This window comes from Coturnix japonica, chromosome 1 (genome assembly GCF_001577835.2).
Source record: "Coturnix japonica isolate 7356 chromosome 1, Coturnix japonica 2.1, whole genome shotgun sequence".
Lineage (NCBI taxonomy): Eukaryota > Metazoa > Chordata > Aves > Galliformes > Phasianidae > Coturnix > Coturnix japonica.
Window position 1 is genome coordinate 94,349,057 of NC_029516.1, and position 15,752 is coordinate 94,364,808.

The 15,752-nt window shown below is 41.6% G+C and overlaps 1 protein-coding gene across 2 annotated transcripts; it reads left to right on the plus strand.

Annotated features, from left to right (window-relative positions):
* The first annotated feature begins 225 nt into the window (after positions 1–225).
* On the plus strand, positions 226–14,455 carry MRAP (melanocortin 2 receptor accessory protein). 2 transcript variants are annotated; one of them, XM_015881350.2, is made up of 3 exons: positions 226–591; positions 5,344–5,443; positions 12,889–14,455. In XM_015881350.2, the coding sequence occupies exons 1-3, from the start codon at positions 486–488 to the stop codon at positions 13,043–13,045; spliced, it is 363 nt and encodes a 120-aa protein (XP_015736836.1). In that variant the 5' UTR covers positions 226–485; the 3' UTR covers positions 13,046–14,455. The 2 variants fall into 2 exon arrangements, 1 of the variants encoding a protein (XP_015736836.1); XR_001559066.2 differs by lacking the exons at positions 226–591; positions 5,344–5,443 and adding an exon at positions 8,153–11,567 and having other exon boundaries at positions 12,889–12,975.
* The last annotated feature ends 1,297 nt before the right edge of the window (positions 14,456–15,752 follow it).

The window sequence follows — 15,752 nt, forward strand, 5'->3', positions numbered from 1 at the left end:
ATGATTTTATGCTCCAGACTTTTCATCAGCTTTGTTGCATCCTCTGTCTATGATGCATTTTGTCAGGTACTTGCCCCCTCCTTTATGTGAATAGAAAGAGATTTCCTTCAGCCCAGCTGGCTGTTTCCAGTAGCTCCAGAGAACACTTCATTGCAGCTGTCTCTCAGAGAGAAGGGTTTGTGACACATCTGGCACTTGTCCATCCCATTCTTAGCTTACTTGGCATCCATCTCAGCTCTGATATGCTGAGGAATAATGTAACTGCCCACCAGGAAGCAAGGGTTACGCTTAAAGGCTGCTACTATTTATCTGTCAGGCATTAATATTCATTTTTGCTCAACATTAGTTAGTACCAAGGCAGTCCTTGAGCTACAGGACTCCAGAGTGATTTACATAGGCATCAGTTAAGCAATCTCTTTCTGAGGGCGCTCAAGCACAATGAAAAAAAGTACTTGGTTGAAGCTGATTTAAAATGCACTACTGACATGGCCAACAGAACAAACTCATCTGAGTACTTCTGGTCTTACGAATATTATTGGGATTACATAGATCCAATTCCAGTAGATGGAAGGAAGTTGAAAGTTAATAAATGTAAGTATCATAGTGTAGTAGGTGTTTATCTAGTACAGGAAAAATGAGCGGGCAAAATGTTGCGTAGCTTGTCTTACTGACTTAGCTTGCTTTCTTTGTGACTGAGACCATAATGCTTTAAGCGTGCAAGGTTTGTATGGATGGGTGTCTGTGTGCCAAACTGGCTTTCCTTGACTGTGTTCTAACAGCAGTTGCTGCTAATAATGAAGCTCTATGATTTATCTTACAATACTTGAAACTGTAAGACTGCTAATATTAACTTTTATTTAGAAGGACGGGCTTTTTATCATTGCTGAGTGTAAATCTAATTACATGCAGATCTGTAGGCTTGGGGTGTGAACTACTTGTCTGCTACACTAAGAAAAGTTACAAGTTCTGTTGTAAGACTATCATGTTTTCAGCTTGGGACATACAGCTTATGTTACAACTGATAAGTATTTAAAACCTTGGTAAAGGAAGAGGTTTGTTTCTGCTGGCCAGGAACAATAAGCTGAAAATACATTCTATCATTCTTCCTCTTGTGGTTTAGTGCTACCGAATGATCAGATGAAGTAGTAATATACATTGTCAGCACAGTACCTTATTGCCATGGAAGTCAATAGAGCTGGATGGGTGGATGAAGATCAAGGGAGAAAAGACAGATATGTTTGAACTGCCTGAGCTATGGGCAGTGTTCTGCAGTTTCTCTCACATCTTTGTGATCGTGAAGCCACAGCAGTGGCTTTATTAGTCTCTGGTTTACTAAAGACAACTGCAACTATGCAGGTATAGTTTCAGGAACTATTATAGCTTTCCCCAATGTTATTACAGTGATCAGGTCTGCAGGAAAAATATCATATGCTTTCAAATTATTTCCAAGGCAGTGCCTTTCTAATAGTGAAGGTTGAGAGTGTGCGGGAGGAACGTTCCGACCACCCTCCTCAGGCACCTAATTCAGTTCACTGTGCAGGGGAGCTTTGTGATCTTATGGGAGCAAGAATGAGAGCAGAGTTTTATTCTGCACTGCCTCTAGAAGAGCTTTTCTGCCAACTCTAATGAGCCTAGGTTTACTGCCTCCAACTTTAGGTAACCAAGAGCAACATACCTAAAAGAAGAAGATGTAAATATCCACAGCCTTCCATATATAAAATCCCGCACCAGAATAGTGTAGAGCAACGTTTGGTGCTGCTGGGAACAGGCAGGTTGTGAGCAGCTTTACATCACTTACCTAAATCTCTTCGTTTGAAAGTTATATCAGATAATCTCTGGCAAATCCCACCAGGGAACCCCTTATATGCTCCTGTGAGAAGATGTTTCCCCTCTGAAATTCACTGATAGTTTCGCAGGGAGCATTGCCACATACCTGTTTGAGTGCTCATGAGTGATCTCAAGCCTTATTTCAGTTTAAAAAGCAAACAAACAAACAAACCCACAACATAGTAAACCAATCTCTTAGTGATTTTTTTTCTTCCCTATTTCTTCTCTTACCATAAGGAAACAGAGAAGTCTGACACCTTTCAGGCCTCTTTATATTCTAAGGAGGTGACTTACGTGATCATGCTTTTTGTTTACGCGTCGGATCTTCTGTTCCTTTGGTAACTTCAACTCACTGATCTAATAATAAAGGAACGGAGACTTCAACAATATAAAATACCCATAAGTTCCTGTAGCAGCTGGTTAAATAATGAAGGAATAATACTGTGAGTGAAGAAATTTCCTGACCAAAAAAAAAGCTTTATGAAGAAATTGTGCCCTGTTAGGCAGCAAGAAAACCCCCTTTGGCCTCAGCTTTGGGAAACAAACCTGCAGGAAACCAGTCTTCTGTATGTCAGCTGCCCATATCCCAGGCAAAGAGGAAAAAGAAAGATGTAAGAGTACAGTGTGAGATTTACAATTTTCCCCCCTCTGCAGGGCAAGGTTTAAGGCAGCGTGTGTTCCCTGGGGCAGCTGTTTATGTAACAGATCTCCAGGCAGTGTTCCAAAATGGGATTCTGCTCCACGATTCGTGTCTTTAAAAAGCTCTTATTGGCTGTATCAATTTCCAAATTACAAACGTTGGGTTTGGTTTCCTGATGGACAGGAAAGTTAAACTGTCTGGTCGCTGGGGGTTTTTTGGGTTTCCTATAAAAATAGATGTTTTTCCATGTCAGCAGCCTAGAAGGAATGGACGCTGCGTCATACTAGAACTTTTATTCTTCCTTCTCCAATTGCCAATGGGAAAACAAGCTATAAAGAAAATAGCAAGGGAAATAATTCCACAGCTGGTTAGGTTTTTTTTCCTTGCTTTGAATAAAAGGACTGGTAAGGCAATGAATATACTTTATAGGTTTTCCTGTCTTTCCACAATATTTACATTCTTTTACCTTCAAAAGCAGCTGCTGGGATTATTGTCTTCATGTGCTTGGAACTATGTAAACAAATCATGTTCAGCAAGTTCTTGCCCTTTGTGCAGAAGATGAAATGTGATCATTTCCCCTTAAATAGGGGCTTATAGAGCTGTAAATATTCCAAAATTGGCAAAATATATGATATCTCTAGAATTAAAATAAGCGCTATATTGATGTTCCAGGGGACCTCTCCTGATTGACTGCAATGGGACTTGAACATTTGTTCAGGTGCCTCTCTGAATCAGCTCTAATGAACTATACATTCGTCATAACCCCTGGGGTGGGATTATAGCTCCCTAATTCCGTCTTGCCTTATTTTTTTTATTGAGTGTAAAACAGAGACCTGAATCTCTGTGCTTTCTCCTCTGTTATGTGGCCTGTTCCCGAAGCACGGTGAGAGCTTGTTTGTCTCATGAAAATGGATCTAAATCCAGCAATGAAGTCATGTTCTTGCTTTCTATTCATAGCATCATGCATCTACCCATTTTGTATGAAAATAATACAGAGCTTAATTGGCCCACAAACGAACAGGCTGTTCAAAATCATATCCACATGCATATAGAAGCTGACTATGAAAGTTAGCAATAGAAGAGATTTTTATAGGTTCTTAAAATACATTGTCCCAGTTCAGAAAGAATCCTAATTAGGATTAATAAGACTGTAAAAACAGCCAGGAAGTTTCTGTTTATCCCTCACGAGTTGCCCTGAGATCTGGAACAAATTTGATAAGCTTCAGTGAATTCCATGAATTGTATTAGTGGCTCTTAAAGATGAAACTAAAATAGCTTTGATATGGAATTTGGTAAATCTGTGCTCTTCATTTCTCTCCACGTGGCTCTGAGCACTTCAAGTTTTTCATAATATCTCCATTTCTCCCCTGAGGAGCTGAGACTGGCAGTAGCACCCAGTCACTGCCTCATATAATAACTTTTGGGAGAGTAGGCCAGAATACTGGCCCATCCATTTTCATTTAGCATCCCTTGAATTAAAGTTCAGTGAAAGGGTTTTGGTTGTTGTGTGGTTGGTTGTTTATTTGTGTATTTTACCAGAGGAAGAATAAAATAAGCTGATGCCTCAGTAGTTTTTTGTACATTCTCATTTCTCAGTAGCCCAGCCAAAACTCAGCACTCTGATAAGCCTCCTGCTGGGTCAGCTCTAGCTGAAGGTATAAAGGACCTGGAGTAATTCCCCCTTATCTCTTTGTGGCTCTGATGACAACACGTTCTGAACTTTTTCACAAAGAAACACCTCATCAGATATGTTGGACCTGTTTCAAAGAACATGACTGTTTTTTGTCCTTTGAGATAGAAGATTTATTTTTTCCTGGTCAATATTTGTCCCTGGAGTCAATGACCCTTCTTTTTCACCTTAGTCTAAGTGAGAAGCCAGTGATGAATTTGGAGCATTTCTTGACTTGTGCTCTGCCCAACACCCAACTTTTCTGAGGCTTTAGCTGGGAAGTTCACTACTGCACTGATCCTAGGAAGGAGCATCTATGAAACAGTGCTGCTGGGGCAGAAGTGGATTCATCCCATCTAACAGCAAGCTCATAAATGAGGCAGTCATTTCAGAAGCACTGAACCTTAAGTCATAGAAAACGAGCTCCCTTTTCCCTCCATATCCTTTCTGAGCTCTGCTCTCCTGAACTCCTGAAGCCCTGTGGTCACTCAGATCGGACCTCCAGCTGGTGTAAACCAATTGAGAACCTGTACTTCAGTGCTAGGAATCCATTCACTTGTTCCTTAAATAAATCACTTAGCTCTGGTGGAGTAAGCTTCTTTTTGAACTATTCTGTGACAATTACAGAAGTACTGCAGCTGAACAGCGGGCTCTTCACAGTTTGTTCCACTGGTGTATCCTGGAGGCCACAGGCTCTTTACAGAACAGGCTTTCCTGTGTGGAGGTTTAGTGTTTCTCCTGGTAGAATATGTTTTCAAAGCTAGGCTTTCCTCCCTAAAAAAGCATCATATGAAAGGTCACGGGTTACATTTTGTTTCACCAGAGACTAGGATATGGCCACACATTGAGACAGTAATGGCTTTATCTTGAATAACACAATGCTGACTGCACAGTGATTTTGTAAAAGGAAATGCGTCCCCTGCAAGGAGCTGAAAATGAAAACCACCCTCAGTACTCAGCATTACCTTTTAAATGCACTTATGAGATTTTATTTTCCATTCTATCCCCCAGCCCTGGCTGTACAGTGTTAAATTACTAGGAAACTTCAGATTTTTAACAAATTTGCACTCAGATTCCCCTCCTTCAAGGGTTTAGTTAAATTCAACTAATTCAATGGCATACCTTTCTTACAGATCATAAACTGCACTGTTGTTTTGCTTGTAATTGCCATGTCACCAGTGACAGAATTACTGTGTTGTGTTCACAGATTCTATTGTCATAGCCTTTTGGGTTGGACTTGCTGCCTTTGTGATGTTTCTTTTCCTTATTTTGCTCTACATGTCCCGCTCTGGATCAAATCCAGTGAAGTAAGTACAATGAGAGGTAAAAGAGCTAAGTGTGATAAATCTTATTTTTATTTATTCATTATTTATCTTATTTATTCAGATTTATAAATAATCTGCACAAAACATTTATTCACTGCTTCAGATGATCCAGCAGTTACATTCAGCATTTACAACTGCACACTGAGATGATGCTGCTTACTTATCATTTGGTTTGAGTGTCCCTCAACCAACTGCTGCTCACTGTTTCTATTAATCGCTTGGGCTAAAATATGAATTAATAACTGTTGTGGTTTGACAATGACAAAAACATTGGGTATAAATGTTACTTATGTCAGCTATCAAGGCTGTATCTACATCTTTAGAACTTTAGTGTCCAACTGGAGAGCCACATCATCACAATCAAATGCCAAAGTATTTTACTAAAATGTAGTAGCTGAAGGTGATGCTATTTGAACAAAGACGTACTACATGATTTATGTAAGGGTAACCATTCACTGCAACAATTTCTGTTAAATGGGTCATGATTAATTCTCTTCTTTATTCAGTGACTTAACATCATAGTAACATGCAGTTGTGTTTGACCCAGGATTACTGTGAGGAGCCTACGGTCTAGCGTTCTGCAGTCTGTTATGCAGAAACTTCTTTCTTGCCTGAGATATGTGAGTGGCTTATTATCTAAACATGTTTAAGTTCTTGCTGTTTAAACTAACTCTGTGAGGCTACTGATGTGTGCAACTGCCTGAAGATCTGGGCTTTTTTACTATTTTTTTCTTGTTTGGCAAATCCTGGCAAAGGTCTGACATTGCCTTTCTTCCCAAAGGTGGCCTATATATATTTTTTAAGTTAAAAGAGGGAAGATTTAGGTTGGATGTTAGGGGGAAGTTCTTCACTAGGAGAGTGGTTAGGCCCTGGAACAGGCTGCCCAGGGAGGTTGTGGATGCCCCGTCCTTGGAGGTGTTCAAGGCCAGGTTGGACGGGGCCCTGGGCAACCTGATCTAGTAAAGGTGTATGTTTGGTGGCCCTGCCAGGCAGGGGGGTTGGAACTACATGATCCTTGAGGTCCCTTCCAACCCGGGTCATTCTGTGATTCTGTGATTCTGTGTATATGTGAACTGTTGTCCTTTAACATAATAAGCTCTTGGTAAAACTATAATATGCTTATTCAGCAGTATTGATTTGGAAGTGTAGTTATGAAGTCATAGAGTTGTTGAGGTTGATAAAGACCATTAAGATAATCTAGTCCAACCATCGACCCATCACTGCTATGCCCACTAAGTGACTTCAGACACGTGCCAACCATGAGCCTCTAGCATTCACTGTATCAGTCAGCTTAGGGGCAATACATCATGGTGAAACTTGATTTTCTGCTGGGCCAGAGTCTCCTGGAATTAGCCTCATGTCATTTTCCTAGCAATTAATGCTTTCAGGTGTGATTCTGTTACTCATATCTTTCTAAATATAAATGTCAGTAGCGCACTATTCGCCATTAAGACAGTTGGTTCTTAGCAAGAGAGTAGACCACTAAAGCACAACAGCATTTACACAAAAAGTGTACAATACATTTAATGCTACAGAAAGACATCCAGAGCTACAGAAGGAGATTCTAGATCAGCATGTTAGTGTCATCCAGGTTGTTTTTACAGCTGGTCTTGAAAAAACAAGGACAGTATCTTTCAGTGATAGACAGGTGGGTTAGCTAATCTGTTTTAGAATATTTCAACCTGAAACCATTGTGACTGAAAAGAGAGGCTGAATAAACACCTCACTGTAACAGATACGTCTGCAGCCCTCTAAACAATGATTGACCCTGCCCTGTGAAGAGCAGAGCAGGTGCTGTACAAGTACCTGTAGTGGATATGCCTGAAGAAGATGCAATGCCCACTGATGTGCAGCACTCACATTAGTTGAATGAGAGCACAGTTCTAACACTACTTGTCATTTTGAACTTTGTCTAAGGACAGGTTTCTGTTTGCAGCTCTCTACACTTGGCTTACTTTGTTTGCTACTAGGTTTTTTGTGTGCTTTTTTTTTTTTTTTTTTTCCCTGGCAAACATGTTTTATGTAAACAAGGATGCATTTGCCCACTGTTCCACCTAATCTGATCAGGACAGAGAAAATTCAGCTCAGCACATTAGGAAGAGGTTCAAGATTAGGTCACAAATAAGCAGAGAGAATATTATGGCATAAAAAAGGAGCACTAATAGCCTAATTTATTTGCATCCCGAGGCCCCTGGCATGCTCACAAAAAGTAACAGCGACAATAAAAAAGGCAACTTGCCCAAATAAACCACAAAGCAAGAGGCAGGCTAATAATACAAGAAATACATGGAAATGAACATAAATGTGTAGGGTAACATTAATTTACTGTTCTCAAAAAAATCTGGCAGAAGACTATATACATGAATAGCTCAGTGTATTTGGAACATTCAAACAAGTGTTAGTTTTTTGTTGTTTTTTCTTAAAAATCACTTTATATTATGTTACTGAATGAAATGCTTGGCTTAAAAATATCCATATTCATCCTCAATATGTTCAGTTTTGCTGCTTAAAGACCTGCTGTGAGCAAGGCAATCTGGCAGTGTTTTGTGGGAAGCCCAAGAATGGTTAATGGAAAGCAGAATTGGATGAGAGGTTCGTAAGTTTTGAATCATTTTTCTAGGCTTGAAATATAATGAGAGAACGTATCTAGGAATGAATAGTCAACCCCCCACCCAACCCCCCCACCTCAAACTTGCTCTTTTGGATTGAGTTCCACTTGTTTTCTTACTGCCTGCTCCAATTACACTTCTCTTAACTCCAGCAATAAAACACAGTGAACTGCTGTTCTTGTTAGCCTGCACCATCTTCTTTCTTCTCCTTATATAATCTATCAGTTTTCCTTTGCATGAAGATCAACTAGTATCTATACTGAACTCTCTCTTTTGCCATGATAATTGTGATGCATTCACCTAACAAATGTACATGTGCGTCACTGGTCAAGGCTGGAGAACTTTTACCTTCAGTGTTTCTGTGCTCATCTCTCTCTCTGTCAAACCCAGGGGCATATAGGACAGTATGTTCTGTTTCAGCTTGCTCAATTGCTTGGTGACACACCGTGCTTTCAAGTCTGACCGTTCATAAGAGCACATCTTCTTGCTTTCACTTGTCTTCAGATGACTGTCAGGCATACCTCTGCTGCTGTAATTCAGCTGCATTTACGGTCAGCTGGATCTTTGTGGGGTCCCTGGAGATTACATTTTGCTCTTGTATAACACAGATTATATCTGTTGTATAACAGTGATTGAATCTATTTCACCACTGTGTACACTGATGTCTATTATGTTGGCAAGGCTATGACATCTGCCACGGTATAGTCTGCTGATTTTAAGCTGCATATTCATACAGAAGAGAAGTCAAAGTGTCTTTCCAAAGTCACTTTCGAAATAACTAGACTCACTTATTCCACAGCATGATCTTCAGATGCTGAGAGGCCCTGGACTCAAAGCCGTGGTCTAATTGCACCACACTCACTCTGCAATGCAAAGGATTTGGTGCCAAGTCCAAATGAGAGAATTCAGGAGGGGGGTGGGGAGGAGAGAGTTGATGCATACAAGAGAAGTTCAGAGAGGAATCCATGTCCCAGTCCCTTTTGTAACCATTATGCTGTTCCTGCAGAAGGAAAGAAAAAAGGGCTTGAAGCATGGCACCAATTATTTCAAACCTGTTAACATGCCAGAGCATTTACCACAGTGTTGTAATCAAGAGCCAGTATTAACATCTACATCAACAATTTTTCTTAGCATCCAAAATGACAGAGAAAATAAGGTTTGGTGGCTGGAGACAGTTCCCACTGGAGGCTGGCACATCATGCAGTGGAATGGAGGCAAGGAACCAGCCTTCCCAAGCCACTCAGGGGGAGATCCCATTTTCCCATGCATTTCACTGGAGGTCGTGCATTCCTTGCTGAGTCTCAATTTTTGCCTATCTGACAGTATAATGAAAAGAGAGAAAGGAAGGTCTGCACAGTCAAACAAGCAACTCTGGACTCCTTGGTGTCACGAGCCTTTTTGATGTCTGACACATTTTTGTTTTGCAATAAGAAGTACAATTAAGCGTTCAGACCTTCTTCCCAACTACACCCAACTTCTGCCCAGTATTTCTGGGACGTACGGTAACAGAGTTTCAGAATCCCTCTTGCCAGACGGCAATGTGTGACTTGGCTTTGAGACCCTTGTTCTGCAGCCAGCTTTCACCTCAGTTTGCAGGTGAGGGTTTCCTGCATGGACAGTCTGTACAATGTCCTCGTGCTCTTCCAGTTTTCTGCTCCATCCAGATCAATTGCAACAGCTGCTTCATTCCTGGAACCTGGGAACTAATTTGGATATTTGACAAGGCCAGGGTCGATTTAAAGAAAAAAATCGATAGCAATATCCTAGATCTCACATGAGGGCAGATGGCTTTCTGAGGTGGTGGTTGTTTTTTTCTTAATCTTCAAGATTGTAATATTCATAACTGAACAACAAAACAGCCATATATATATCCTACAATAACAAAGAACACCTGTTCCTGTACACAAAGGTAGCAGATTTGATAGTCTGAGTGCTAGTTCGTACTCTTCCCGATGACAGCAAGAAGTATTGTAGCTCTCCTTGGCCATGCCTTGTCTTTGGGAAGAGGAGCTTACTGTACTGTACTACTTACTGTAGTAAGAAGATCACTGTGAGAGGTACTTCCCTGAATAAGCAGGGAATGCTTTCAGACAGCTGTTCCTGTTCCCTGTTTTTCTCAGGCCTCTGGTTTCAAGGAATAAAGCTGTCTTTCATGCTTCCATCATTAGGAGAAGTTTCTACATTGACAGAACCTGTGTTGGCAGCTCCTCAGCGAGCTGCCAGACCCAAAGAAGCATGGGCTGTTAAAATAGTTAGCTATGAACTGTCAGAACCTGTTACAAGTCTTCCATCATCAGAGCTCAAATCACAGGGTCTTCACAGAAAGCTGTTCTCACTCCTATTATCTAAAGGCTGACGGATGGAAACCTACTCCATATCTTTTGGCAGGCTTCCTGTCAGTGGAGAGTCCTGTGACTCTGTGGTGACACTTGGTACAGTGGTACGAATAATGCTCAGAGAAAAATGATCTCCGAATGAAAACTAAGTCAGGGTTTTTGTTTAACACCATCCACCCCCTGCACATGCATGTGAGCGCACAGACAGGAAGAGAGATTGCCTACCAGTGAACAGTGCCCTTCCAGAAACCTCATGCACTGAAGACCTGTAGGGGAAACTGAAATACCGCTTGTTGAATGTGAGGTTAGAACGTGGCCCCCATAGTGGCTGCTGCTCAGACTTTCTTGGGCAGGCCGTGCAGTAGGATGCACTTCTGAGTCACTGGGAAGTAGTCTGCACTGGCATTAAGATGCTCACCAGTGCTTTCTGAAGGCCCTCCTAGTTCTTGCCCTTTCTCTTAGAAACAAAAATGATGGGGATTTTTGTTTTCAAAATGTTTAACCGCTTTTAATGACAGAAAGTCTTCCTGTTGGACATTTACAAATCTCATGTCAGAAAGAGTGAAATAACTCTTGACCAGTGCCTTCAAGTAGTGTCCTAACACCAACTGTATCATTCAAGACCACATCAGCTCTTCTGAGAATGCCAAGTGTCCAGTCCAGTCCCTTGCTCCCAAGGGACATAAACCACAACTGATGCGTGGGAGGAGATCTGGGAGTGCTGCCTACTGAAGGCAGGCTCCTCTAAATTGTATTCTCCCGAAGAAAGGAAATCAGATGTTTCACTGTTCCCACCTTTCTATAAAGCCATACTATCTGGAATTATTTTTTGTTGGCGGCTCTTGAAATACTTGTTCAGTTGTATCTTATCTTAGTTTTAATTCCATGATTTTGTCTGGGGCTGAGGTCAGTTACACTGGCTTGTAGTGACCTGGCTTGACCAGTTCACTCACTTTGAGTACTGGGACATTAGAGCCTTTCCAGTCTCATATTTCCCCACTGTTCCAAGGATGGTTAAAGATTAACAAGAGACGCCCAGAGTGCTCCTCAGACAGATTGCAGGTCTCTGGGATGCAAGTTTTCCCGCTGGTGTGAAAGTTTGGATAGTTAGCTAATGACACTGAGCTACTTAATGGACTGCAAAGGAAGCATCCTGTTTAGGTAAGAATACTTTTGTCTCGTTTCTGTCCAATGGAGAAGAAAGATCTCTTGAATATGCCTGCATAATAGCAAGGAAAAGCCCAAGTATGCTTGCCTCCATCTTGTGGTGGGCTTGTTGCTGAGACTTGGGGATTTTGCTGTATTTATTTTTTCATTACCATTAAGCAGAATCACTGCTGTGTTAGCTTTGTCAGGAACAGATGTTTTTCATTAATTAATTGTAAATTTGATGTTACCAAATTGTTATTTCCCTCCCTCCAAATAATTGTTTCTCTTTCCATCCCATTAATTTTATCTTGCATTTTCAGTTTCGTTATGTTCATCTGAGTGCTGATACAAATGTGGCTTTTCGTCAGAGCCCTCCTTTATTTCTCCTGTCAATCAGTGGCACCACTGCATTAATAAGACTTAGCAAAAAGTTTCCTTTTTCTTTCACACTTTTGGGGCACTTTTTTTTTCTTGCCAATATGATTTTCCTTTCCCCCTTTAAAGCCCTAAGGATGGAGTGGCCCATCACCTTGTGTTATGCCATATTTGGTGCAATTTGCTGCTTTTAGGCTAGGGTTTACCTGTCATTTCTTTTTTATGGGTGAATTTTGGGAACCTGCAGGGAGGACTGAATGGGCTACAAGAGGCAGGGTGAACTCAGCTGTTCTCCTGTCGTCACCTCATCTACCTCTCAACTGTTTTTGTTTGGTTTTTTTTTGGGGGGGCAGAATCATAGGTCTTTGTTATGTACACTGAACATTTCCTGCTGCCCTTGTCCAACATGCTCTTTCTTGCTGAGATCCTGGGGGATCTCTCCCAGGTACCACACATCCCTCTTGCCCTTGCCCCCAGCAACAAGGACTGTCTCTCTTGTATGCTTGCTCACATTCACATGAGTCCTGTCCCCTTTCTTTCCCAGGAGTGCTGATGACAGATCCCTTCACCCTCGCTGCTGAACAAGTCATAGCAATGTTCCTAGTTTCCTCTATAAAAAGACAGGTGGAGAACCATGCCTTGGATTGGACTGAAGGGCAACCATGATTGGGTTGGACTTAAGGTCTCATTATGAGCAAGGTTGTCCACCAAGCATGGCCCACAGCTCACTATTTTGCTGTTGGTCGTCACCAGCTAAGGACATAATTCTCACAGTGGATGAAGAAAGCTGAAATCCAAAAGTATCTCTCATGCTGGATTTGATGTATTTGTGTTGGGAGAACCATCTCCTACATTTATTGAAACTTTTCTAAGTGTACTTGCTTATGAAACTGCTGCTTTCTGTCTTCCAAACAGCAGTCCCTGATAACAACACATTTTGCCTTTCCACCCATTACAGACAGGTGGTCGCAAGGAACCGGGTAGAAGAAAGCAATTCCAACAGCGAGCAGCCTCACTGCGACAATCTCAGCAGTCCGTTCTCAGATTTGGTTGCTCCTGGAACACCCAGCTGCCTTCCAGATGACAGTGGCTTTCATGGGAGTATTTCAGCCTGAGATAAAACCAGAAGAGGTGAAATAGAATCAGCAGGACAGTCCACCCGGCTGTGGAAACAATTAGTACATTAGCCTGCATTAGTTCAGTAAAAGAACAGCTGAGACCAAACCTGACAAATCCTGGATGCCTAAAATGAAGAACTACCTGCTATATTTGAGCAGCATTGCTGGAGTGGCCAGATTAGAAGAACATTTTAGATGGTGGTGATGATGACTGCAACATCTCTCTCAGTAAAGATTCAAACTCTTCTCTCACTTATGTCATGCAAAGTGCTTTACTGCCTGTTGAGTAATTCTCATTACCAGGCACTCGGTTGAGAGCAGATCTGCTCATCCAGCAGAAAGCACATACCAGTTACTTTTTGTGTTCTCTGAAGCACACTGTGTTGCTGTGTCCTGTTATCCTCAAGGGTATCTCTGCAGAATCAGTTATCTCTGAGTTTTCTTGCTGTGAATGAAAGCAGCATCACATAGATTGGGCAGACATTGTGAGAGCTGAAATGACACATCTATTTCTAGCTTTGTCCTCAGATCACAATCTCATCGGCAGCATCTCAGTGACATCTCCATTTGGTCATCCTCTCTCAAAAGTAAGCAACAATGGCAAGTATAACATCAGCAATAAAACTTTGCTTTTGGAAGGGTCACAAGTTGCTTCACAGAAATAGTTTTGCCACAAATAGCCAATTACCTTTTGCTTTCACTTTGAACTGGTAAGTGTAAAAGAAACGTAAAGACTGAACAGATTTGAAGAGGTATCTGTGAGTTAATCAGGCTTTAGAAGAAGTGTGTTTATCATGTTTTATACTAAAGGAAAATGCTGGCAAAACCACAAAAGCAACAACGTATTTCTGCATAAGTTGCTTGCTTTCATTTGGGGCTGAAAACTATTCTAATAGAACCTATAAGCCCTCTGTGAGGGCCACAGCTTTTCCATGAGGTGGAGAGGGCAACTCACACCCCCAACCCTGCAGCTCTTTCCACCTTTCCTCAGCCTTGGAGTGCCATGAAAGCCACACAGAACCAGACAGGTCCAAGAGATGGTGAGAAACCCTTAGAGCTACAGTAAAGGTGTGACCAGGATTGCAGAGTTGGGAAGGCATTAATAGTTGGAGTAGAGAAAGGACTGCATAACTAATTGCCTGTCTGAGGATAATACAGAATTAACATGAGGAAAAAAAATAGCAATTCCACCTCACCAAGCAGGTGGCAGAAACTCTGACAGTGAACCAGTGGCAGAGCAGTTTTATGCTGCATACAGGGGATGTGGGCGTATCGGGCTGTATTAAACAAAGCCTTAAACCCAAGAGACAGACCAAACCACAGAGCGTGCATTTGAAGTTGTATTGTTTTTCAAAACTCTGTTTTCATAAATCTCTGAGATAAACTCTTCTTCAGTTTGCTTTTTGAGCCAATTGACTATTGCTGGTATTGGGTTTGGAATCCTATTGAGGCTTCGCATCTGCTGAGTCATGGACACATGGAGAAAATTAGGAAACGCCACAGGAACTGAAGATAGAACATGGATAGAAACGTATCAGACCAACAAAGCGCTACCCACAGCAGCTCATGCTGTTGGTTCAAAGACATAATCAACTCCCATAAAAACATTATTCCTCAAATGTGACATCACACCACCCAATCGCTCACGCTGCTTGAAGTCCCTTCCTTCCAACACGTCAGACAAGTTGTGTACCAGCAGCCCACTGTGGGGCTGAGATCCACTAACAAGTCAAGAAACCCCACCTGCACTCAATCTTGCAGGTGCCTACCATAGTCCCCGTGCCTCAGGAAGCAATATATTCTTTAGGGGCTGATGACTTTGCTAACTTCCTGTGCATTTTAGGAGATAGGCCGAAATACCTGTCCTTGCAATGAGGGCAGGTTGCTCGGTCCACTGCAGCACACCCTCAAGTTTCATGCATGTGGTTCTCATCACAAGGACAACAGCAGAACAAATGACCCGTGTTAAACTGTAGAAACTCCTTGTTTTAAAATATAGGCTCATTTAGGGGGCAAGTTTTCCACTCCCGAATCCTCTCCACGATTTATTCCATTCAATCTTAACTTCTGAAGATACTGACTCACCGTCCAATTTACTGACATTCATTCTGAATACGCTGGCAGCAATTCACACACACAAATCATTCATCTGCCAGCCATCTGTGGGGGGCTTCTTATTTTAAAGATACTTGACCATTATATCTAGAAAAAAAGTTCATCATAATCTCTTAATTGCTCCATTGTTAGATTATATTGAAGCTCACAGAAGCTGCACCTCTTTACTGAGAATCACAGAATGGCAGGGCTTGGAAAGGAGCCTCTGGAGACCATCAAGTCCTGCTAAAGCAGCTTCCCTACAGGTTGCATAGTATCCTGCATTACTTTTGTTTCCAGAACAACCATTTATAAATGAAAACCTGTATGAGCAATCCTCTCCTCCAACCTTGAATATTTTGTTATTAACAATATTGGAGAAAACAACAAAACCAGGAAGATATTAATCACAACTGAGCCATTCTGAATGCTTAAGGCCATCAGAAAATCTCCCCCCTTAGCGGGGATTCATATTAAAGTAGTTAGCCTGCATTTTGTATGTTACTGCAAAGAAAACATACCAGCATATATGATTGGCCCTGTTCACAGCTGTGGTCTCCTTATGTTACTTTCCACTCCTGTAGTACCTTGCAACTCATCAGCTAAAGCC